Genomic DNA, 24,166 nt, shown 5'->3' with positions numbered 1-24,166 from the left:
CTCCAATTTATTGTTTAGCAATGCGCGGAGTTGACTGGTCACGAACGAGCGGAGCAATCAAAATGAGAGTTTAATCAAGCGAGCGGGGGTCTTGCATCTTGGATGACATATAGTCGAGCTTCTGGCTGAACAGTGCATGACTCGTGTCCACGAGCATAATAATTAAATGCATTCCTGCGCCGTGGCTTTTCAACCCTTATCTATTTAGACCTTAACTCATCCCACTTCCCTCTCGAGGCCTTTGCCCTGGCACCATGCTTGAATATCTTATTGACCAGGTGAGCCCCATGAAGGCATCCGCTTGCCTCGTGGGGATCTTTTTTCTTGCATGTCTCGTTCGTAAGATCCAAGTGTCTTGGGAAATCTCTCGACTGGGCCTGAGGGCTCCACGCATGCGATTCCGGCTGCCATACGGTCTGTAAATACCACCCTTCCACAATAATCCATAGGCTAACTAGATATCCCCAGCCCTTGACAATGTTTACGGCTATGTGATGGCAAACCGGAGGTGTGAGGATCTCACTCACTGGCAAAATCTCATGGAGACTGCCCATGGCACATCAACCATCGATCATGTCCAAACCGCTGAACTGGATTTTGGTATTTCAAACCGAGTCATCATCACCAAGGACCCCGAGAACATCAGAGCTTTACTCACTGGCCAATTTGCGGACTATGGCAAAGGAGAGCCTTTTCATCACGACTGGAAAGAGTTCTTAGGCGACAGTATCTTCGTCACGGATGGCGAACTATGGTCTCGCTCGCGTCAACTCATTCGGCCTATGTTCACCAGGGACCGCATCGTGGACACCGAACTCTTCGAGCATCACGTCCAACACCTTATCCCCCTCCTGGCAGGAACCAAGAGCAACAAAGTCGTCGACCTAACTCCCCTGTTCCTCCGATACACTCTAGACGCTGCGACAGCCTATCTCTTCGGCGAAGGCACCAACAGCCTGCAGAATCCAGCCACCAGCTTCGCCGACGCCTTCAGCTACGTACAACACCGACAGGGCGAGATATTTCGCTACGGGTATGTTACATTCCCTCAAAACACCCTCCTGCTATCTTCATTCCCTCCAAGCATCAACTAACCTAACCCCCAACCCAGCCCCTTCAACCCCATCCTCTCCCGTGCCAAATTCCGCCAAAAGCTCAGGATAATGAACGAATTCATGGCCCCCTTCATCCAACGCGCCCTATCCCTCAGTCCCGAAGAACTCGACAAGTCCCTCTCAAAGCAAGAAACATTCATCCACGCCCTAGCCCGCTTCACCCGAGACCCCCAAGTCATCCGCGACCAACTAACCGCCATCCTACTCGCCGGCCGCGACACAACCGCCACGACTCTCGCATTCTGCTTCTTCGAATTATCCCGCAACCCCTCCGTAGTCAAAGCACTCAGATCTGAAATCGCCTCCCGACTAGGTCTGGGCCCATCCGGCCGCAAGCCCACATACACGGACCTCAAAGAAATGAAATACCTCACCGCCGTGCTTAACGAAACGATGCGCGTCTACCCCGTTGTTCCATTCAACGTTCGCTATGCATTGAAGAACACGACCCTCCCCCGTGGCGGTGGCCCCGATGGCACCGGACCTGTAGGCGTTCGTGCCAACACTCGGGTGATGTACTCGACCATGATGATGCAGAGGGATCCGGCGCTTTACCCGCCCCCTGGAAGTAATAAGAACTATTTCGACCCTGGAAAGTGGATTCCCGAGAGATGGATGGGTGATTGGGTGCCGAAACCGTGGTATTTTGTTCCGTTTAATGGTGGACCTAGGATCTGTTTGGGACAGCAGTTCGCGATGATTGAGATGGGATTTACCGTTGTAAGGATCTTGCAGGTTTACGAGTCACTGACGGCTGTGCCGCCAGCCGGGAAGGATAAGGTCGAGGATCCGATGTTGAGGTTTGAAATCACTTTGAATCCGGGTTGTGAGTTGAATTGTGTTTTTGAGTGATGTTGAGGATAAGTTGAAAAAGAGGAGAGGTTATGGAATACTACGGTAGTCTGTGCTTACTTCTTGCTGACAGTTTATGATGCCTGGATTTCTGTTTTACCTGTATTGGATCTTCATTTTCCTAATTACATCCTTTTTATCTATTTTCACACCATATATATTTACTTGACTGTTCCCTATAGCTTCATCGTGATCTAGACCTCTTCGATTGTAGGTTAAGATTCTCAGTCTTAGCATTGCCATGCTGCAGTGGCTAGAAATTCCCCCTTCTGAACAGATACGGTCATTTTAGTGTCAGATGGTCGGGTGTCGATGTAGGCCATCTGAATATTTACAGCGGATTTTGTACTAAGTACTCGGTTGTTCGGCCGTCTGTCTTCTATTGTGGTAGCGTCTCAAGTGGGATTTTTGGGACGAACATGAGGAGGGTCTGCCGTCGAACGACTTATGAAGTGACCTAGTATACTTTTTATGAACCTGACTATTCCCGCGGGGGAAGGATACCTCAAATCAACTGACTTGCTCAATGAGTGTCTGATCAAGCACTGTTATCATTTATCCTCTTCTTCTGCCAAATCTCCAGAACCTTCAACATCACAATTAGTATGGGCTACAAGAAACACCGACCGTGTTAACAAAAGCAATATTATTGATTTAGAGCTACCAACGCCAATTGACATCCAATTAAGCCACAGCACGTGGTGCAATTAGCGAGCTCGTCTGACTCGCCTGTTTCGTGATTCAACGCCAAACCTATGCTGTACATAGCTCATGAAGATCTCTATCATAAACAAGGAAGAAGGAAAGGGGCCATTCATTCATATACACTTCGTCGTAATGTCGTGTTATAGTAGTCGTCGTTTCGTAAGCATAACTGTCGTCGAGTAGCGGTGCTGGTACCGTTTAGACCTGATCAATTTTTCAACAGTCGTTGCGCAGGGTATCAGAGCATGATCACTGTGCTAATAAGCACACACATCACATTCATGCCAATGTGAATCCTATCTGGTCTTCCCGCAGTATTCACATTTGGGGCTGCGTGATTGGTTGAAGTAGGAGAGAGATGTCTGGTCGTGGTGGAGCTACCAGCATGAGTGGCGGAACTAGTGTGGCCAGCAGCACTCGTCGAGGAAGCAGTCAAACTTGGAGTTCTTGAGAGGGATTTAGAGACGGAGGGGGAGGATGAAGCCGGCCGAGATTGCGAGGAGGCTGATATACACTGGGAGGAAGACTAAAAGCAGTACCGATTTAGCGTGAGATCCGGAAGTTTGTATAAAAGGTTGTTAAGGGAAATGCTCACTCACAGAAGCCGCGCTAGGCGGCTGGATTTGTCTAGAACCAGAATATGTCCAGCCAGAAGGCAGCGATGTCGATGTTGCTGTCGCAACCCAAGGCCAGACATCTGGAGTCACAAAGCTCGATGTTTCACGATGAGTGCCGCTCCAAGGGATAGGGATACTGGCAACTGTCGACGTCACAGTGGGTGCTGACTCAATTGAGGTCATTGTATCGGCCCCAATGTTTCCATTAACCTGACCTCCGTTGGCAGTGATTGACGTCCAGTCCCCACTCTCATCACCATATGAGTATGACGATCCGGTGGAATAGTCCGTGACTTTGAGGGACTTCAAGTACATTGTGTAGGGTCCAGCGCTGTAATCCGTCGTGCCTCCGGCCCAATCTAAGACAAACATTAGCATATTGCACACCAGTGGAAGTACTGCAGTGACATATGGCTAGGTACTCACCGATTGTACCTTGAGGGTTACTGGGATCGCCTCCAGCCCAGATTCCTACTTTGACTACCATGGGGGTCTGGGGGTACTGGTTCGTGTCAGCAGTATCCGGCGTAAGCACTCTGACCGTTGTGCCATCGATCTGCCAGACGATTTGCTTGCTCGTCCAGTCCACGGTATAGGTGTGAAAGTCGTCGTGGTTCCCAGGATCATTATGGGTAGCTCCACGATTGTAACTACTTGTATCTCCTTTTCCGAAGTAGTTGGTTTGCACAAGCTGGTCGTTCCCTCCAAGCCATTCCCAGTCGATCTCATCCAAGTCATCGGACTGCAAAACGGCACTGCTGACAATGCCAGTTCCAGGGGCAGCCTTGATTACGTATTCGACGTGCCCAAACATGATGTACCAGTTGGACTGGATCAATGGCGCATCTCCCTGTTGAGCCACGGTGAACTCGGCACCATTGTCACCATAGGTCGGGCTGCCGGTTGCAGTAAAGTCGGACGAACTGCCTTGAGCGAAGTCATAGCTCGCAGATTTCCCCAGTGCGGGATCCGCAGGACATGCTTTAGAAGTATTAGCTGCGCCTGCCCATCAAAACATACGATTTTGGGCACTTACATTTCTTCAGTGGATTACAATTGGTATATGTCTGCGCTGCCACTAAGCTGGCGCTGGAAAGAAGAGCGACTGTCGAGCTAACAAGCGGAAGTCTCATGGTGGGAATGAAATATTCCGGTGATTCACTCAATTGGGGTCGTCAACTGCAATCAGGGTACAGATTGAGAGGGCAGACAAGAGTTCGATAACCAGTGATGTATTTGCGTATATCTTTCCGTTTGGAGGAGAGGAGGGGTGAAATCGGAATGAGAGGGATATTAAACAGGAGGATGGGCAGGTACTGAGGATCAATCCTAGGTTAATGCAAGACCACTTTGGCCGGCGAAGTCACGGCGCAGGAAGGTGCCGGTGGTGGTAGTGAGGAGTCAAACTCGAGGCAGCCATCATTCACAAGCCAAGAGTAGGGACGTAATCATATTTAAGGCACAGACGAAATTAGTTGCGGAGGAAGGTGCACTTCTCACCGTCCGTGTGGACAGCTCCGACTCCTCGTACTCCATCGAAAGGTCGGACTGATGGTTTTCTTGGTCCAGCCTCCTCGCTTTTGCTGTTGCTCCATCTCGGGCCCGTCATCGCCATTATGCCCGATCGGGCAGTCACCGGGTCGCTCATGGGGCCTCATCACCGCCCCATCCGCCCCGCTGATTGGCTTAGGACTGTCGACCATGACTGTACCTTACGTAGAGGATGCGACCACAAGGAAATGAGTTTGAATGATCTCTCTGTGTGGAGTATCGAATAGGCAAAAGTATTATCCCTAAGGAATGGGATGGACCTATCAGCTCGATAGCAATTCTCTCAAACCTTTGTTTAGTAGCTTTCAATGTTGTCTGCTCTTGATACAAGATGTATCAATGAAGGATCTAACATTCTCAGCGGCAGGCGCCGCCCACTTTCCACCAAAGTAACTTTGCTTACTTGAATAGGCAATAAGCTGTCTACCCGTCAGTCCAAACCACAATACCAGGACAGGCCATCACTTGACACCTTTCGCATATTAAACGGCAGATAAGTATTCCGTACCCCGTAGTACACCCTGAGATTTCGTGCTCTGCAGCATGTCCTATACAGCCATCGACCGCTTGAGGACAGCGGCGGTCGTTCCAACAATAGCATCAACCGCCACCTGAGTTGGAGTCGATCACCGCCCGTCCGCTCCACCCCCAGCCTCCTCTTTTTCCATCGGCACCTATCAGGCTATCGGGACCCTGGTGATCTAGAACCACAACCCAACAATATCTCTTTTTATAAGAAGTAGCTCCTGGCTAGTCTATCTGGCAGACATCATTCCGCTTTGCTGCAGGATTTTCTCGTGGGCCTCTCTGCCATGTCCGATTCATGCTTACGCTCCACCCACCACGGGAAGCAGCTTCACGTAGAGCAAAATTCTGCTCTCTATTAATTATCTCACTGTGTTCAGGTGACACAGCCCCTGTCTACCCAAACCTTGTTCACAGATAATTGTAGAGCCACCATGGTTAATTGACATGCCCCGCTTAGCCGCTGATATCAGAGCGACGCTGTGGCTTGGCGATGGCGAAGTATATGTGTTTTCTGGGGAACCATCGCAAAAAATTGACTTTCAACCAGATACAGTATGATCAAATTCCATCTCTCGAGCGTCAACTATGTTCTTGGGCAGTATGACATCGTCGCACCCTAACAAGTAACTGAGCCAAACGAACACTCTCTTCTAGCGCACCTAGAACAGTCCAGGACATCCAACCGTGGGAACTGTCACTTTACATATGCCCGTAGTAGGATGTAAAATGGTTTCAGATCAGGCAGAGCCGTTCATAGGCATCAGGTAATCCCTCTTTACTTGGATACAATTCTCGAGGGGTGCTCTTTGCTTCATCAGTGACCTGCAGGTGCCATTCGGAATTATTAACCCGACTACGTAGCACTTCCGATCTCCTCATGGAGATGCATCTCTACTGCGCCCCATTATGCGGGTCAACTGTGATGTCTGCCTGCATGCTAAAAGTAGTAGTGCTCCAGGTTGGTGCCTTTTTCAATCGGTCCATGGTATAGATATCCGGCCAATAGTAGCATACTTTGTATATATAGTATTCTCTAACCCTGAAGATTCGAAGAGTTGTTGCCATTGGCGAAAATCGAAACCCTAAGAATGATAATACCCCGGGATAATAGTAATATATATTTTCAGCATATTACTCAGGCTTCGATACCGTCAAGGTATTTCTAATAGTTAGATAGTAGCACCACTTCGAATATATAGGCAGAAGACTTCAAACAGTGTGGTGCACTGCGTGCACCCAACATCTGTGGCGCTATAGGTCAACGGATACTACTCGAACATTGTCCAAGAGCAAGAATATGGCAGTGGAACCATACCCAATGGCCCCCATTTCGACATTGCTTATTTGTACGACAAAAGCAATTCTGTTGAACAGGTGTTGAGAATCTGCTTTCCACCTTCTAAAAGGGGCACTGGCTAGTGCTGTATCTTTGCAATTGCCCAGCTCGGTTAACCTTACTGATATGGGATGTGTCATTTGTTTTGTACACCCGCAAACCTAGAAGGGTAGGAGTGTCGCCGAAACTTACTTACAGTAACTACTAATCCTATACCGCATCCGTCCAGGTCGATCAACATATATTTAATTTCGTCTTTTCCATCTCATCCACCTTGCACCGCTCCTGAACATGCCTCTTCGTTTTATACAAGGGGTAAAAGGGTCATATTAGAAGGGAAATTCCTGAAACAAACAAGTATGTTTCAGAGGGTTCTTGGTTGCCCACATATTCGATTCTCTCGTAACCAGAGTGAAACCGCTATGGCCATAGGAGCTCCCCCCCTCTTTCGCAGAAAAGTGCCCCAAACCATACCGGCTACGCAGACAACTCGTACCTAAGCGAGCGCTCCGAAACTCCTCAATGGGAAGGACGGGCGCAAAAGAATGAAAAGTGACGGTGTGGGGTTGAGCCAGTGGGGGCAGTTCAAGGATCAAAGATTTGCTGCATATTCGGAACAATATCCCTAAAGAGCATGGACCACCAAGCCATTAATTGGGTCCATCAAAATTACTAGTAAGGTGTCTTATATTTAGAAAGTACCGAGTACAATGCGGCTTTTCAACGACGGTGACTTGGAGAGATTGAACCGCAAATAAATAGCATGCTGCCTCCGGTACTCCCTAGACTCCTTGCTCAAGGTGCAATGATCTGGCGATCAACGGAACGCCACAATCGCTCATGTGCAGGAGTCCTTGCTCAGGAGTGGGATGACATGAGATCTGATTGGTAGGACAGTCCCGGTAGTGTTGACCGTACTGTAGATACTCCGTTCGCTTATGAAAAAGAAAAAAAAAAGGAAAAAGGCGTGTCTGGATAGACAGCTGAAACTTACCAAGTATCATCAGCTGCTCAAAATCTCAGCCCATTATTCAACCAATGCCGCTTTAACCGTCAGGATTTGGGATGACTAAAAACTTGCCGGACAAGGGCCGTGGAAGTTTTGCCGGGTATCCCGGCTTCCATAAAGGTGTTGTGTCACTTGTGTGTGCTACAGTAGTAGTAAGTAGCATCGCAAGCTAGTTGTGATTATCTGCCGTAGTGTATGTATCCTGTTGAAGCACGGACATCCTCACGGACCATGCATGCCCCGGAAATGACCCTTGAAAGCTCCCTAAATGGTTCAACAAAGTGAATCTGAGCTGGCGGATTAAATCTTAATAATAAGATTTCTCATGCCGAAAATGCAAACTCAAGCCTCTAAGGTATCGGGACTTTGTCCCAATCGGTACGACCCTTTTGGAGCGACAGAGAAGTAGACCAGTCGGATCTTGACATCATGCCCACCGGTCAAACCAGTTGGGGACTTTTCATGGGAGGGAGCTTACAGTAGCTTCCGAGCAGCGGTCCACCAGAAATCTGAACCACTCCCCCTCCCCAAAAATCCACAAGAGGGAGCTGCTACTGCTGCTGCTGTTTGCTGCTGCTCGGTCCGGTTTAGCGGGTTGCTCGTGGTCAGAGCCTCAACGCCTTTCCAACTCTGCGCAGGTTCACTCCTCCCGCCGACCGTCACCACCACCACTTTAACCACCACCTAAACTCCCCATCCACGCGAACCTCACCTGTTCGGTTCATGCTGGTTGTTTTCTGACTTTCTCTCATTCCCCTTTCCTCCCCCCTCTTCTCCCCTCTTCTTTTATTAATTCCCTGAACTCTTCTGTTCCTCTCCCGTCCCGCCCCCTTTTCTCCCTACCCCCCACCTGCCGTCATTCTTGAAGCCTGTCGCAGGCCTGGCTGTCCTCGTCCCAGAATGTGCGATGGCGTTTCCTGACCGCTGCCGCTCACCCTCCAGAACATGAAGCACGTCTTGACACCGTCGCGCCCGACGCTAAACCCCGTGCCACGATCGTATACTGTTCGTACTGTGATAACTGCCTGTGGCAAGCCTTCCCTTGCCGGTGGTACATCTTCGCTGAGACCTTCGGGTTACTTTTAGAGTTTATATAATCTTTGCCTATACCGACGACGCAGTATCTATATCCCCACGCCATTCGAGATCAGCCCCCCGATCGGATCTACCAGCAGTTCCTCCCACGACACCTTCACCAGCTCATAATTAACTCCCTCACTTTTTGGTCACCATCAATTCGATATCGATCTCATTAATGCTTTCCCTCCTTCCCCCTATTTCCCTCTTCGGCAACCGCTTCAGGTGACAGTCCGTCCGTTTTCTTTTTCGCCACGCCCCCTCCCTAAACAACTGTTCATAAGTCAGAAGCATGTCGCATCGAAACAGTGATCAATCCGGAGGGCGGCGCAGCTCGGAGAGCTCAGGGGCGCACAGCTGGTTGTCGCAAGAGACTGTTAGAGAAGGTCGAACCCACCAACCCCAGCATAATCATGAACCTTCGAACGCGCGCAGTGTTTCTCCATTATCGGGATTCAGAGATACGGACAGGTAGGCAACATTATCCTCCTCGCTCTTCCTTCCCTCATATTGCTTCTGGTCGGAGGCTACAGATATAGTCGTCATGTGGCTGTCATTACTTTCGGCGACGGAGAACGGATGGTGGCTGCCGTTGCCACGTGCAATGCTGGCTTGTCTTCGGCATCTCTTCTAGATATATCCTACCATGTCCGTCGTTATGTGTCTGGAACCCTACTTCACTCACCGTATTGGTGAATGCTGCCTCAGTCACCGCACGCATAGCGCTATCTAATGGGATGATTGAAAAGTTACAGAAAAGCGATGGGCTCATGATGACTTTCAATACTGGTTACAGTTTACTGACTTACTACCAGGCCAGATCCACAGACTTGCACATCACCAACAATAAAAGATCCAAATGACCTCTATTCTTCCATCTTTTCTTGGGGCTCAGATTTCGCCCCAAAAGACCAACGTAAACCTCCTCAGTTTGGCAGTCACAGAAAGGCCATGAATTTGCTGGGAACTGAGGATCCCGGCACTTCACCAACAGCAAACTCGAATAATCGGCCGCCACAACTAAATCTTAATCCACCGGACAATACTCAGCACGACGCAGAACCCTCGCTTGCTTCTTCTCCTACGGTAGCACCTAATGATGGTCCGTCAACCTTCTTCAACGACTATTCGGAGCAGGATGCGTCTCCTGCATCCAACTTATTCCGTCCAGGAACGGCCCAGACATATGCGAGCGAACCTCTAGAGTTAGACTACAACGGTGATCACCGAAGGCCTTCAGTCGCCAGCGCCATGACTGTCAGTAGCCAAGGTTCCAAGTCTAGTGCCGGTGCGCTTTTCAAAAAGAAGTTGCAAGGATTTTTCGGCGACGAGTATGTTGGAAATGGAGATCCGAGACATGACTCGGACAATTTCACTCAAAATTCGGCTACGAAACCTTCCTCCCTCGATCAATTCCGAGCACGCGAGAGAGCCAATTCCGATGGCTCCCGAAACCCAGGAACTTCACCGGCTCCAAATCAAGCGAGACCTCATACCCCTCTCCCTTCGAGCGAAATCACTCCGTGGTTATACCAAAGTTTTAACGTAAGTTTCGGCGCCTAGTATGCTTTTGTTCGTTCTTATACAGCAGCCCGTCATCTTTTTTGCTCGCTGTATATTACGTGACTGGTATCCTTTGGGCAGCAGGAAGCTAATGTAAAACTATCTCAGGATATACCCCAGTATGGCGAAGCTCCTGTCCGAGAAGCACCCACAACGACGGCTGATGGCCAACGCGGGTCGGTATCCCAGAGAGACCAATCCCGCCGGCATTTCAGCGGCCACCGCCACTCACGAAGCAAGGAAGAGAAACCGACAGCCGCTGGTGATTTAGCAGGCTATTCTAATCGCCCAGCAACGGGACGAGACGATCTATCTCTGGGTCTTCGGCCGTCTAGAGAAGGCAGCTTGAACTACCCAACTCCGATGACTTCGACAACGACACTTGTTGGCCGTTCAACCAGTCCAACTCCAAGCGTCCAAAGTGCCTACTCCAGAGAACAGGGCCAAAATTCGCCTGGGGCACAGACGAGTAAGCGGTCTTTCCTCGACAAGATACGCCGTCCGAAACACGGTCATTTGAAGAACATCACCGGGTCGAAGGCAGTACAAGAGACCACTAAAGCTGCTGCTTCGAAGTTGTCTCGACGTGAAGCATCGCCTGCCAGGCGTGGACGGCAGGGCAGTATCGAAAGCGGAACATCCTCTCGCTTGGCCGATTCGGGAGATAACGAGCGCAGAAGGGACGGCAAAGGCTTAGCCATCAGCTCTGCGAAATTGAGAGGTCGTCGAGGTCATGCCAATGAGGTTCCTCCCGGAAAGGAAATCAGACAACCCGACAGATCCAATGTGTGGGAGCTCGATACAGACCTCACTCACATGGAAGGTATTGTAAACCCACCATCACCGAGCGCAAAGAGCAAGACGTTTGATGGTGCTTCCATTCGATCCGAGGAAACAAGACGGCGTGATGCGGTGCCCGCGGGTAATTGGGACGCTCCGGAAAGTTGGCATGTGAAGAAGCAGAACGAGCCGTCTACCTTACTCCCCCAGGACACCTCTGAACCTGGCCCTACGATTACCGAGCCGGATGGACCGAATTGGTACATACGGATCTTCCGTCCAGATGCTACATTCGCTACGCTCTCGGGTGGGTTATACGCCACTGTCGCAGACCTGGTTCATGGACTCAGTCGAAAGTCTTTCCTCACCGAACATATCAGTAATTACGAACTAGTCATGCAGAAGAATGACCTTTCAAGACAGCTTGACCAGACGGAGATGCCCATTCTCATGCAGAAACGAATGCTCGAACAAGTGGGTTATACTGAGAAAGACCGTATCGAAGAGGTCGGCCGGGAAGATCACAGTTACATTCTGCGCTTCACATTTCTACCGGCCAGGATCACTGGCTACATCATCGATGGCAATGATCCCCTCGGCAAAGCTCAGCAGAAGTTCAGCCATGTGGACCTGTCGAATAGAAGCCTTGTTACGATCCCCATTGGTCTTTACAAGAAAGCGCCCGAGATTATTTCGCTGAACCTATCGAAGAATCTGGCTTTGGACGTACCGAAGGACTTTATTCAGGGATGCATCAATCTGCGAGAAATCAAGTTCATTGGGAATGAGGCTCTTAGACTTCCTGCAAGTTTTGGACTTGCAAGTCGGCTGACATATCTGGACGTGTCCAATAACTTCTTGGAGGACCTGACTCATGCCAACCTTGACAGGTTGCACGGACTTGTCAGCATAAAGATGGCCAACAATAGGCTCACCAAGTTGCCCAGTTACTTCGGTAACTTCCAGTACTTGAGGAGCCTCAACATATCGTCGAACAACTTCAAGGTGTTCCCTGACCTCCTCTGCGGCCTGAAGAGTCTAGTTGATCTAGACATCAGCTTCAATAATATCTCAGAATTGCCACAAATCGGCAAGCTCGCGACACTCGAGCGGATTTGGATGACGAACAACATAGTCAGAGGTGCTTTAGACGATACCTTCAGAGATCTCGTCAATTTGAAAGAAATAGACGCAAGGTTCAATGAAATCACGAACATTGACACACTGTGTGTTCTCCCTCGCCTGGAGCAGGTAGCTATTGGACACAATGCTATATCGAAGTTCAAGGGATCGTTCCCAAAACTCAGAACTTTGGCACTTGACCATTGTCCTATGACTCAATTCGAAATCGACGCACCTATACCCACATTGACGTCTCTCAATATTGCGTCTGCCAAGCTTGTTCAATTGCGTGATACTTTCTTCGAAAATTTACCTAATCTGACAAAGGTTATTCTAGACAAGAATCACTTTGTTTCAATGTCACCTCACATAGGCAAATTGCGCAAGCTTGAGCACTTCAGCATGATCAAGAATCCCCTCGCTGCTCTTCCCGCCACCATTGGCTGCTTGACGGAGCTCAAGTATCTCAACTTGAGGGAATGCAATCTGAGAAAGCTACCGCCAGAAATATGGCACTGCCTGAGGCTCGAGACTCTGAACGTCTCTTCGAACGTCCTTGAAGGTTTCCCGAAGCATGGAAGCCCGCAGCCTCAGGTCCCCAGCGAACCGATCGGCACACCCGCCGCAACGCCTGGCGTATCGACAACACCTAGCTATGAGGAGCTAGGTGCTTTGGAGGAGCAAGAGGCTCGACGACCAAGCCAAACATCGGGCGGCGTGCTTAGCACTGGAAGCTCTCCAAACGGGGGCGCTTACCGGAAGCCCTCTGTCGCATCCTCCCTCGGCCAAGGCAGGAAAGTCTCTGCTGCATCTCGTTCACTGACTGACGGCAGTCCATCTTCACGCAAGGACTCCAATTTCTCTCAGCATGTGGCGACGACATTTGGCGGGTCACTTCGGAATCTGTACCTGGCTGACAATCGTTTGGAAGACGACATATTTCGTGAACTTTCACTCATCCCGGAGCTGCGCATTGTTAACCTGTCGTACAATGAATTGACCGAGCTCCCCCAGGGACTGCTGAGACGTTGGCCGCTGCTGACCGAATTGTACATCTCTGGCAATGAACTGACATCGCTTCCTTCCGATGACCTTGAAGAAGGAAGCAGCCTGAGGGTTCTTCACATCAACGCGAATCGCTTCCAAGTGCTTCCCGCCGAGCTCTGTAAGGTCAGCAAACTCTCAATTCTGGATGTTGGCAGCAACTCTCTGAAGTATAATGTCTCCAACTGGCCCTATGACTGGAACTGGAATTGGAATCGAAACCTCAAATACCTCAACTTTTCGGGAAATAAACGGCTTGAGATCAAACCTCCTGGCTCTTCCCTGTCGAACCAACAGCAACAACCAAAGCATCAGACAAACCTCACCGATTTCACTTCTCTCACCCATTTGCGCGTTCTGGGATTGATGGATGTCACTCTCACAATTACAACGATCCCTGAGGAAAACGAAGATCGTCGGGTCAGGACGTCTGCTTCACTTGCGGGCTCACTCGCATACGGTATGGCTGACTTTCTCGGCAAAAGCGAGCATCTTTCTATCTTCGATATGATTGTGCCTCGTTTGAAGCCGGACAAGGTTGAAACGGTCGTGGGTATGTTTGACGGGCAGTCTCAATCCAGCGGAGGTTCAAGAATTGCCAAATTTCTTCACGAGAACTTCATCCATACTTTCTCTTCTGAGTTGAAAAGAATGCGCCCCGAGCAGCACGAGACACCGCTTGATGCGCTCCGGAGGGCGTTCTTGACTCTGAATAAGAATATGGCCTTCGCTTGCTACAAGTCGCTGGATCAGGATGTCCGGCAGTATCAGGAAGATTCAACCGATCAGAGGAAAGTTCGGCTTACCAAAGACGACATTGATCTCGGCGGCGTTGCGACCGTCATGTACCTCAATAACATGGACCTCTATGTCGCAAATGTTGGCGATGCCCAGGCGATCCTCGTCAAAGCGGACGGCTCCTTGAGACACCTGACTCAAAACCATGATCCTGCCGAAACACATGAAAGGGCAAGAATCCGCGACGCCGGAGGGTTTGTCTCCCGGACCGGCAAATTGAACGACGTCCTCACCGTGTCAAGAGCTTTTGGACACTTCCCAATGATGCCCGCTGTCATCGCAGCTCCTCACACCATGCACGTAAATCTGACTGAGCAGGATGAGATGGTCATCCTCGCATCTAGAGAGTTGTGGGACTACGTGACGCCGGATCTGGTAGTCGATGTGACCAGGGCTGAACGAAGAGATCTCATGATCGCAGCCCAGAAGATCAGAGACCTGGCCATATCTTTTGGTGCGACCAACAAGTTAATGGTGATGATTCTAGGTGTGGGTGATCTCAAGCGACGGGAGAAGATTAGGACCCGGCCAAGTCTTTCGATGGTTGGGCCCCCCGAGGAACAGATTATTCCCAGTACCAAGCGCACCAAGAAGCCGCGTGATGCGCCTGGTGACTCCCGGCTCGCTCGATTCAATTACGTGGACGCCCCCGTTGGTGAACTGGCAATCATCTTCACTGATATCAAGAAGTCGACCAGTCTTTGGGAGACCTGTCCTGATGCGATGCGTTCGGCCATTCAGATCCATAACGACATCCTTCGTCGACAGCTGGGTATCATAGGGGGATATGAAGTGAAGACTGAAGGTGATGCCTTTATGGTCGCTTTCTCTACCACCACAGCTGCTTTGCTGTGGTGCTTCAACTGCCAGACACAGCTTCTTGACGCCGAATGGCCGACGGAGATCCTTGAGCAGCCCCAATGCCAAGTGGTCTATGATACGGAAAACAACATCATTTTCAGGGGTTTGTCCGTCAGGATGGGCTCTCACTGGGGCGAACCTGTTTGTGAGAAAGATCCTGTCACCAACCGTATGGACTATTTTGGGCCAATGGTGAACCGAGCATCACGAATCTCCGCGGTCGCTGATGGTGGCCAAATTTTCGTATCGTCGGACTTCATGAGTGATATTCAACGCAACCTGGAGATATTTGCCGATAGCGAACGGGCTGCGTCGACAGGTTCGGAAGAAAGCTATGCGTATGATACCCTCGGGCACAACATTCGTCGGGAGCTGCAGCAACTCAACAGCCAGGGATTCGTGATAAAGGACCAGGGTGAGCGCAAGCTAAAGGGACTAGAAAATCCGGAACCGCTCTATCTCATCTATCCGCATGGCTTGTCGGGACGATTGACGACGTTGGACAAAGACGCAAGCAATGAGCTTGCCCCAACTACTATCAGCAAGCATTCTCAACTGGAAATCCAAACGGATTTGATTTGGCGGTTGTGGGAAATTACTCTTCGTCTAGAGAGGCTTTGCGCTGCATTGGAGTACCCGGGTGAAGCTCGACTGAAGGAGCCGAATGTAGCTCTATTCAATGTGGTCAAAAACCATGGTGGTGAGCTTGCAGACTCGACTGTGATAAGCCTAGTTGAGCAGCAGGTAACTCGCATCGAGGTAAGTGACACGATGGATCAAATATCTAGACTATATGCGAGATGCACTGACATTCCCTAGGTCTGTATCACTACACTCTTCATTCGAAACATGATGCGGCCCTTCCGGCCAGGCGACCAGCTCAATGACCACGCTGTACCGATTACAGACGTGATGCAACAACTACAAGCTCAGCTCGCAGAATTCCGAGCTCTAAAGGAGCAAATTGATGCCAGTGCTGGCACTGCAACTAGCTATACATACACCGACCCCCAGTATAGCAACGGTGAGAGCAACTATGACTCTGCCTCGTCGTCCTATCTTCATATGGGACCGCCATCTGACGAGTATAACCCTGGCGGACCTCGTCCTTGAAATCCATCCTGATTATAATTCTGGCAAGGTTTACATTCTTCACATCTCTATTGTATTCATTGCACTTTTCTTTTTAGCTTCTTTTTATTCTACTGCAGAGCGGCGTCTCTTGGGTTGGTGGGAAGTGTGAATTCACAGCATAGGTTGGAGCCTTGGAAGGGTGGGGTTCGTCTTTCTTGCCCTTTTATCTCCTTCTTGGTGGTATCTTTCTTCCCCAACTTCTTGGTTACTGTGCATCTAATGGAAATGTAAAAGCGAATTCTCATTTTATCTGGTGGCTACCTCGTAAATGTATAAGCTATATATCGAGTACGGCGGATCGTAACATTGCGCCTGATAACTGTATGAAGCCTCTAGACGATGAGTCTTGACGCCTGGTGAGATGCATTTATCGGCCTATTCACCATGTGCGATACCCTGGGAATATCTGCCATTAACCGGACAGCACTATCGACTATATAAAGTGTCACTATATAGGATATCTAAGTAGCTATTGTCTGGAGACATGCGCCACGAGTGGCGACCTCAGGCGCGTTGCCTCCCGCTCACGTGATGACCAGCGTTTGTTATGATTTGTTTGCATGACGGGGGGGCCAAGGCCAGCTTGCTCATCTTGCCGTATCCGTGCTCCAATTTGACCCTTTCTCTTCTCTCCCCTTCTCATCACTCCCGTCAGACTCGAATCGAATTCCTATCGTTTTTAATTCTAGATAGGTTTGGTATATCGAATCCGGTCCTATTTGTTACCCTCAATCGGCCAGTTGGCTTTTCTTGCCACGGCCCCGCTTGGTTGCCCTGGAGACCATCGATTAACGGCTACTTCCGTCATTGACGAGCTGGGGGCTGCACAATAATCAAGGTTCTCACCAAAAGAGCGGAGACCAGGAAGATCTTTCCTTCCCATCCGTCCGTTCAATTTTTTCCCTCTCCACAAAACCCCATCCGCCTTTTCCTTTAAAACATCGGTTTTCGTGGCGTTGATAAGCTACGCGAATCGCTTCCACCATGGCGGACGCTCTGGAGTATCTTGCTCCGGATTTTGATCTCAATTCCCTCACCGTACCGCGTCTGCGATCCATCCTTGTTAGCCACGATGTTCCCTACCCTGCTTCGGCCAAGAAGGCTCAACTTATCAGCATCCTGGAGGCGGAAGTTATGCCCCAGGCCCGAAAGCTATTGAGAGAGCGCGAGAGAGTCAGGAGAACCAGCGAGGGTATCACAGACATGGGAAGTCGCGCGACGTCAGATGCGAGCGACTATGACGACCAGCGCGGAACTCCGGCGAGAGACTCGATGCCACCCCCGCCTACACCGTCTACGGTATCGACAGCCACCGGAAGAAGGGGACGCTCTAGAGCAAGTGTCAGAGCATCGACAGCCGACACTGAGGAAAGAAATGCTACAGCTACTCCGTCGGTGAGCTCGAGGAAATCTATCCCGAGATCGCAATCGAGAAGATACCGCACGTCAGACACGGAGCCGCAGGACGATATGTTGGCAACACCTGTGGCAACTGACACCATGACACCACGGAAGTCCACTGCCAGGAAACCCAGACGCAGCGAAATGACACCATCTGTGAACCCCGAACCCCCGGTTTCTGCCATTAAACTCGAACCGAAGGAGGAGAGCGTTTTCACCGATGATAATCCCTTCCAAAGTGGATCGCCAGCCCGTTGGGAATACAAGAGCCCGAGGCCGTCTAGTCATAGATCGGAAAGAAAGAGCAGCTCGCGGTTTTCGCTCGAATCGCCTGCCTTGAGTAGCGGTCTGCGGTCAAGGAAGTCCGTCACGCCAGCGGATCTGCACGATCAGCATGGTGCTACTCCATCAAAGCGGTCACCATTCGAGCCCCCCATCTCAAATATGAGAACTCCTCCACAGAATTTTGATCCAATCAAGTACGAGGAGGACAGCGACTTTAGTGCAGGCGAGGAATTTACACCAGACGAGCAGTTGGCGCTCGAGAGGGAGCACGCCGACTTGATGTACAGTGTTCCAAGCCGGCGGCCACAAAAACAGGGAACTGCAAGCCGTGCAGCGCCTTGGGTTATCCTCGTCATATTGTTCGCCAGTTTCGGTGCTTGGTGGCGTAAGGAGAAGATTGAGATCGGATTCTGCGGCATTGGCAAACCCACTTGGTCCTTGGCCGAAACCAGGGTCCCTGAATGGGCCAATGTCCTTGAACCTCAATGTGAACCATGCCCCCCGCACGCATTCTGCTACCCTAACTTTGAAGCTCGCTGTGAACACGACTTCCTGCTTAAGGCGCATCCGCTGTCTCTTGGAGGGTTGGTTCCGCTGCCCCCCACCTGTGAGCCAGACAGCGAGAAAGCACGTCGTGTAAAGGCTGTCGCGGATAAGGCTCTGGAAGCATTGCGTGATCGCAGGGCGAAGTGGGAGTGTGGGGAGCTGGCGCAGGATGAGGAAGGCACCGTCGGTGCAGAAATCAGCGAATCCGATTTGAAACAGGAAGTGGGGAGACAGCGCCGGAAAGGCATGAGTGACACAGAGTTTGATGACCTTTGGAAGGGAGCTCTGGGTGAGGTGATTGGAAGGGAGGAGGTTGTTACCAGAATGAAGCAGTAAGTCGATCAACTTTCCTAATCTGGAGGCTCTATCACACCTGCCCGGACACTATGGTGGCACCGAAGGAATCAGATTCTGATGTGTTTTCACGGAACTAACAGAGGCGACAACATGATTACAGACCATCCTCTGTCCTCACCCTCACCTCGACCTCCGTCAGCCGTCTCCCTCTCACATGCGCCTTCCGCCGCAACATCCGACTCTCTCTCGTCGCGTATCGATTCCCTCTTTCGGTTCTAGCTCTCTGCGCATGTGTAGTCCTTTACGCACGCTCAAGAGTCCGGGCTCGCCGTTCTGATATGGCTCGAGTCCCGGAATTAGTCGCTACGACACTCGACCGCCTGGCGACGCAAGCTGCCCTTCACGCTAGGGGTGCTGCTCGCGAGCCCTATATTCCCATTGGTCAATTGCGCGACGACGTACTCCGTTCAGAGCTGCGCGGAAGTCGGCGTGAAGCATTGTGGAAGCGAGTTCGCAGTGTAGTGGAGGGCAATGCCAACGTTCGCGCTTCAGTTCGTGAGGGCCGTGGTGGAGATGTTGCTCGCGTCTGGGAGTGGATCGGTGGGATTGGCAGTGTCCGGAGCGAGATCGAGAGTAGCACTGCAACAGGCCGTGAGAGCGGTAAGGTGCATTTCTCTCCACTAACTGCCGAGCAAAGCCGTGACCAGCCCGTTGGAGAGGCCACGCTGGCGCAGAGCCCGAGAGAATTGCGCAAATGGGATGAGGGCAGGCCTATCTACTGAAGGTCTGCTCTGTTTCGTCCTTATTCCCTTCTTGGAAATCATACTTTGCCCTCTACATTATTTACAACTTCGTGTATACACTATTAGGATTCCCCTGCAGTTCAGGATTTTGAAATAAGCAGTCAATTTTGCTCGTCGTGTTCCAATTCAGCTGCACTTTGTTCGTACAATGTTTTGGCGGTGTGGATCGCCTGCTCCAAAACCTGTTGAACCCACAGGTTAATTGGATGTTTTACGAACTTACGAATAGTTGGCGCAGGAATTTATCTCCGAAATGAGGTGGCGCACGGAAGCCATGCGAGATGCCCCCATTGCCCCATCCTTGCTCTCTCGGTATGTTGCTATTACCGTGGCCATGAAGTGAACGCATGCGTCTAGCAAGGATGGCAGTTCGGTAAGTGATTAGGTTCATCACCAGGCAACTCTGGTTCGTGACATCAAGGTGGCGTACCGAACCGACTGTTGTGTGCGATCACACGACCCCACAGCCACGGCATAGATGCCAGCCTATCAAGCGCTTGATACTCCTGATCATCCGCATTGAGAGGGAGAGAGCCGTGGTTACAATAGCAACGATTGACGGGCTCCTATACTAGTTGGAATGTTGCAACGCTCGCACTCCCCACTCCCGCAACCGAGCTTCGGCCGCCAGCGGATGTAGTGGAGTGGCTTGCTGCATAACTGGGCGGTTCAGGATCTACATATTTATCAGCTTCCTCGAGACGATAACTCGCACTTACCTACCTTCTTCTCTGCCACGTAGTGGATTGAGAACTAGTGAAACTGCATTAGCGATCTGGGTCCCGAGCACGACCCCATAGGGTTGATTCTCTAGTCGCGTCGGCTATCTCGAAGGGGTTAGATTATCAATATGTGATTGGCAAGCAGAAGATATAGATGCGGCGTAGTTCCGGAGACTTGGCTATTTGTGGGCAGTACGTAGGTGGTAGAATTTTGCCCCTGGAGGTTAGTTACTATTTGGAAGTCTAATCAGTATATAATTTGTCACAGGGAGTAACTTGAAGAAGTGAGAATCTTTGCTTGGGGGGAGGGGGAAGGGAGCTCGTATCAGCTCAGCCAGCTATGATGAGAAGAAAAGAGATCATGACTGACGTCTATCAAAAAGTAAAACCGACAACCAACGTCTTCCTGCTCATGTATTTGAATAAACCCAATGCTCCTCCAATCCACTGGTTGAAAATCTAGACTTGGGTTAAACTTCCAAACCAGGCCAAGTCCGACCGGGACTAGCGGCGGTGGGCCACCCGGGCACGTGAGCGCCTGCCTTGCGATGACAGCTGATCTCCTCCTCAACAGCCGGCAGTTGGTTTAACTTCAATCCTCAATTATAATCGCGCTTCCTCTGTTGCTGGGTGACGGTACTACTGGATTTCTAGAGCGTTGCGGCGTTCTTTGGTTCCCCCAGTCCCCGGATTCTGGATTGCAGTGTATGAAGGAAACTAAAGTTGGGGGCAAAAACCAGGCACTCAGCTTGCCCACGGTGCATAGAACTGCATCCACACCTAAGCTTTGCAGAACCAGTAATCGGGGCATAATCCGCTCTTGGTCTGTGTTTCCTCATCGTATACGTGGGTGGTCACTCTGTGGCTAAGATCCTCTGGAAGCAGGCAGTTGACGAAGACATCGACCCAGCGGACTAAGGTCCTGGGTCCTCTGTTCGTTCCGTCGATTTGATCCTTTCGTGGCCTATCAAATTTGACGGATAAAATATCCGGCTTCAGGCCGGCATTGAATTCGTGCAGAGTACCGGCCGTTACTTTAGTCAACCAATGGTCCTCCGTTGACTCGGTCAAAGTTATGCTCGCACAATCCCAGTAATTTTCCATTGAAGAACCCCCTTGCGAGAGGGTTCTTCGAGCGTGTATGAAGGGGCGTGAGGAAACCATCCCATCCAGACAATCGCCTACAGCAGAAACAGGGAAAGGAAAGGTTCAACAAAACTAGATTATACAGATACCTGAGGAATATTGGACAGGGGAACGCCGGTAGAGCTGCTCAAAACGGAAAGGAGGAACGAAGTCTGATCCAAAGAGTGGTGGTGGGAAAACCATATTACTCAGGGAGAAGGACGGATGGGCCCTTTAGGCATTTTAGCTGCGCATCGCCGTGTTGGTGACTATTGAGACTGCCTAATCACCAAACTCCCTGTCTGACCGCTGCTGGGTCTGTCCAAAAAACGAAGGCTGGGCTGTCCCTGATAGCCATTGCCATCGCAAACTCTCCCATCCTGGTGGATCGTTCGGTTGTCACCATCCAGCTGGATGTTCCATGCACTGATCTCGTCGACCTGACTCGCACATCTTCCTCAACCACTCCCAGCTGGGGTTTCTCCTTCGCTGGCACAATCTTCTTGCACCCGGCTTCTTGGCCATAAATGCCCGAGGGTTTGCTGTTCCTGGAACGGCTGGAGGAGAGCCACAGCGTTGGGGACGGCCCGTGGGCCTGCGTAGGCCCTGATGTGTCACAATTCACAACACACACCGATCCTATTCCCCCCCCCCCTCCCTCCTCTCCCCCCTACTTGTATTGGGCCGTAATTTTGAGTTTTTTGGGATTTTCCCCCTTGAGAGTGCAGATGGTAGCTTTTCGAACCCACCCACTTTTGCTCGTCTCGACCGCCCGCGGTACGCCGGTGCGACAACGCTGCAGGACCTGGCTAGTCCGTTGAACATGGGGCCTTCTCTGGTCGTCCGGCATAGATGCGCCTCCTAGTGAGGCGAGTGCTCCTAGAACTTTCTACCCGCGATCTTATCTGGCACTTCGCTGGCCCCCTCCCACGGGCCTCTTGTTTTCTCCCGTCGCTGCTTCTTCTCCTCTCTGTCATCATATACAGACACACTCTTTCTTAAGTCATGGCCCAACAAGGGTCTGGGAAACCTTTTCGTCCCATTGCCCCAAGGAGGATACCAGAGCCTCCAACCCCGGCTGCTGCGCCCGAAGAGGGGAAAATAAAGCGCGCTTCTACGGCTTGCGGGGAATGTAAACGACGTCGAACGAAGGTGAAACCCCCCCCCCCCCCCCCCCCAGCTTGGCTCTTCTAGTACACTCTAGCGGTTTCCTTTCCTTTATGATGCATCATAATGGTTCATTTGGTCCCTCCATTAAGTTCTTCTATCTTCTCACTCTTTCTGCTCTGACTTGGCTGGCCGTATCACAGTGTAGTGCAGATACAACGGGGACGCCGTGCGCTGAATGTGCTCTTCACGACCGGGAGTGCGTGATCGATGAATTCGCCGACAAGCGACGTAAAGTCGCGGCCAAGCGTGCCCAGGAGGATTTGAAATATTACCGTGGCTTTGTGGAACAACTCCTTGAGGCGCTAAGATCTGGTGATCGTTCCACCATCGACGGCATTCTCGACGTCATCCGATCGGGCGCAACTCATGATGAAATCCGGGCCGTTCTTGCTCGCTCCGCACCGAAAGATGAGATAAATATTATCGACGGGGTGGATTCCGTGGCGACAGACGGCAACAACAGCACGCCGGCGAGCTCCAGGCCGGATGGTTTACCCGATGACGAGAAATAAAACGAACCTACCACCAGCGATGATATATATCAAATTGATGACAAACTTACCTTTGCTATCTACGACTCCGACATGAGCACGCGACGACAGTACCGGTTCACGTTTTACCATATTATTCGACGAGACTATGAGAAGCTACGTTAGAGGCCTCGGTGAAGGAGACGAGGGGAAGGGAAAAAGGGGCCAGGTTATGTGAAGGGTAATATAAGTCCCTTAGTTCACTGTTAAAAGAAAAAAAAGTGAGAACATACATTTGCCAGGCTTCCAACCACAGATTTCCTATCATCTCCATATCCTCCCGTCTCCTCGCTTCTCCTATGGTGGCTCTGGCATGGTTGGGTGGATGGCTGAGAACTGGCCCTTTTCGCCCTCTCGTTTCGATACCTGTCTATGCAACTTAAGACATCACAACCAGCCATGCAGGTCTTAGGTGCTGTCTGTCTACTATGGTGGGGGTGGATGAAGGTTCCTTAAGCGCCACATATACTGAGAACAATGAAGTAGCCAGTTCTGGAGACTACGATGGGGAAAGGTGGTGGAATTCACGGTGCATATCTTTCTGGCACCGGAAGCAAGGGAGACGAAGCACTCGAGCGTCGGAAGAGGCATCATGGCTACATAAGCCCATTCTTCACGAACCCCCCAGCATATGTCGATCAATGGGCCCGAAATAGCGCGCTGGTAAACGCTCAGGGTTGAGGTTGGGTCACCGACAGCAAATCTTGCATATGCAGGTCAGCCTATGATTGGGTCTGTCTGGCGTGCACATTAATCTGCATAACTGATCACTTGCCGGCTCACGGGCCTATCTGAACAAGCGATGGATCAACCCTCGCTTTTTCTGTCATTTTTTCTGTTTCACAAGACAAAAGTATGATTCATGCAGAATCCAAATTGGAGCACGGTCGTTTTCTTCGGCTACGACCACGCTAGGCTTGCACTTGAGGGATCTTACTGGCTTTTCAGAGCTCTTCTGCAGAGACTAAAGGCTCACGGTGGTCCCCTCGGTAAGAACCGTCAATGCGTGGCGTTGCTCGGACTTTCCGGGGTGGGTCATAGCTCCGACTATTCCTTCGAGTCTACATTGAGGGTATGAGCCAACGGCGAGCTAGCGTGATCGCCTGGTTTTATTCCTTTGCCTGGTTAGGTTAACTGTGTTGGTGTGGTAGAGGTATCGCTGCAGATTACTGCAGCCGCAGGTACTCTCACACTG

At 50.8% G+C, this 24,166-nt stretch overlaps 6 protein-coding genes across 6 annotated transcripts; 4 read left to right on the top strand and 2 right to left on the bottom strand.

Moving 5' to 3' along the window:
• Window positions 1-254: 254 nt before the first annotated feature.
• On the top strand, window positions 255-1,967 carry BO87DRAFT_308402 (cytochrome P450; the record flags this gene model as incomplete). The annotated part of the gene is made up of 3 exons (XM_025619433.1): window positions 255-339; window positions 469-1,033; window positions 1,112-1,967. The coding sequence occupies 3 exons, from the start codon at window positions 255-257 to the stop codon at window positions 1,965-1,967; spliced, it is 1,506 nt and encodes a 501-aa protein (XP_025479743.1).
• Window positions 1,968-2,904: 937 nt separating this feature from the next.
• Window positions 2,905-4,565, bottom strand: BO87DRAFT_55417 (glycoside hydrolase family 16 protein). The gene is made up of 4 exons (XM_025629373.1): window positions 4,326-4,565; window positions 3,716-4,270; window positions 3,268-3,648; window positions 2,905-3,198 (listed from the first exon to the last, which is right to left on the bottom strand). Exons 1-4 carry the CDS (start codon window positions 4,420-4,422, stop codon window positions 3,131-3,133), a joined length of 1,101 nt encoding a protein of 366 aa, XP_025479742.1. The 5' UTR covers window positions 4,423-4,565; the 3' UTR covers window positions 2,905-3,130.
• A 5,176-nt stretch (window positions 4,566-9,741) lies between these two features.
• acyA (adenylate cyclase acyA) lies at window positions 9,742-16,071 on the top strand (the record flags this gene model as incomplete). The annotated part of the gene is made up of 3 exons (XM_025624772.1): window positions 9,742-10,335; window positions 10,462-15,717; window positions 15,778-16,071. The coding sequence occupies 3 exons, from the start codon at window positions 9,742-9,744 to the stop codon at window positions 16,069-16,071; spliced, it is 6,144 nt and encodes a 2,047-aa protein (XP_025479741.1).
• Window positions 16,072-16,713: 642 nt separating this feature from the next.
• On the top strand, window positions 16,714-19,403 carry BO87DRAFT_459121 (putative sister chromatid separation protein (Src1); the record flags this gene model as incomplete). The annotated part of the gene is made up of 2 exons (XM_025628927.1): window positions 16,714-18,656; window positions 18,782-19,403. The coding sequence occupies exons 1-2, from the start codon at window positions 17,077-17,079 to the stop codon at window positions 19,401-19,403; spliced, it is 2,202 nt and encodes a 733-aa protein (XP_025479740.1). The 5' UTR covers window positions 16,714-17,076.
• Window positions 19,404-20,749: 1,346 nt separating this feature from the next.
• On the bottom strand, window positions 20,750-21,602 carry BO87DRAFT_376627 (uncharacterized protein). The gene has a single exon (XM_025623337.1). The coding sequence runs from the start codon at window positions 21,248-21,250 to the stop codon at window positions 20,927-20,929; it is 324 nt and encodes a 107-aa protein (XP_025479739.1). The 5' UTR covers window positions 21,251-21,602; the 3' UTR covers window positions 20,750-20,926.
• A 342-nt stretch (window positions 21,603-21,944) lies between these two features.
• BO87DRAFT_406806 (C6 finger domain protein) lies at window positions 21,945-22,953 on the top strand (the record flags this gene model as incomplete). The annotated part of the gene is made up of 2 exons (XM_025626024.1): window positions 21,945-22,423; window positions 22,531-22,953. Exons 1-2 carry the CDS (start codon window positions 22,277-22,279, stop codon window positions 22,951-22,953), a joined length of 570 nt encoding a protein of 189 aa, XP_025479738.1. The 5' UTR covers window positions 21,945-22,276.
• Between the last annotated feature and the right edge of the window lie 1,213 nt (window positions 22,954-24,166).

This window comes from Aspergillus neoniger (assembly GCF_003184625.1).
Source record: "Aspergillus neoniger CBS 115656 unplaced genomic scaffold BO87scaffold_16, whole genome shotgun sequence".
Taxonomy (NCBI): domain Eukaryota; kingdom Fungi; phylum Ascomycota; class Eurotiomycetes; order Eurotiales; family Aspergillaceae; genus Aspergillus; species Aspergillus neoniger.
Note: the sequence above shows the minus strand (reverse complement) of the source record. Positions and strands in the feature narration are given on the sequence as shown.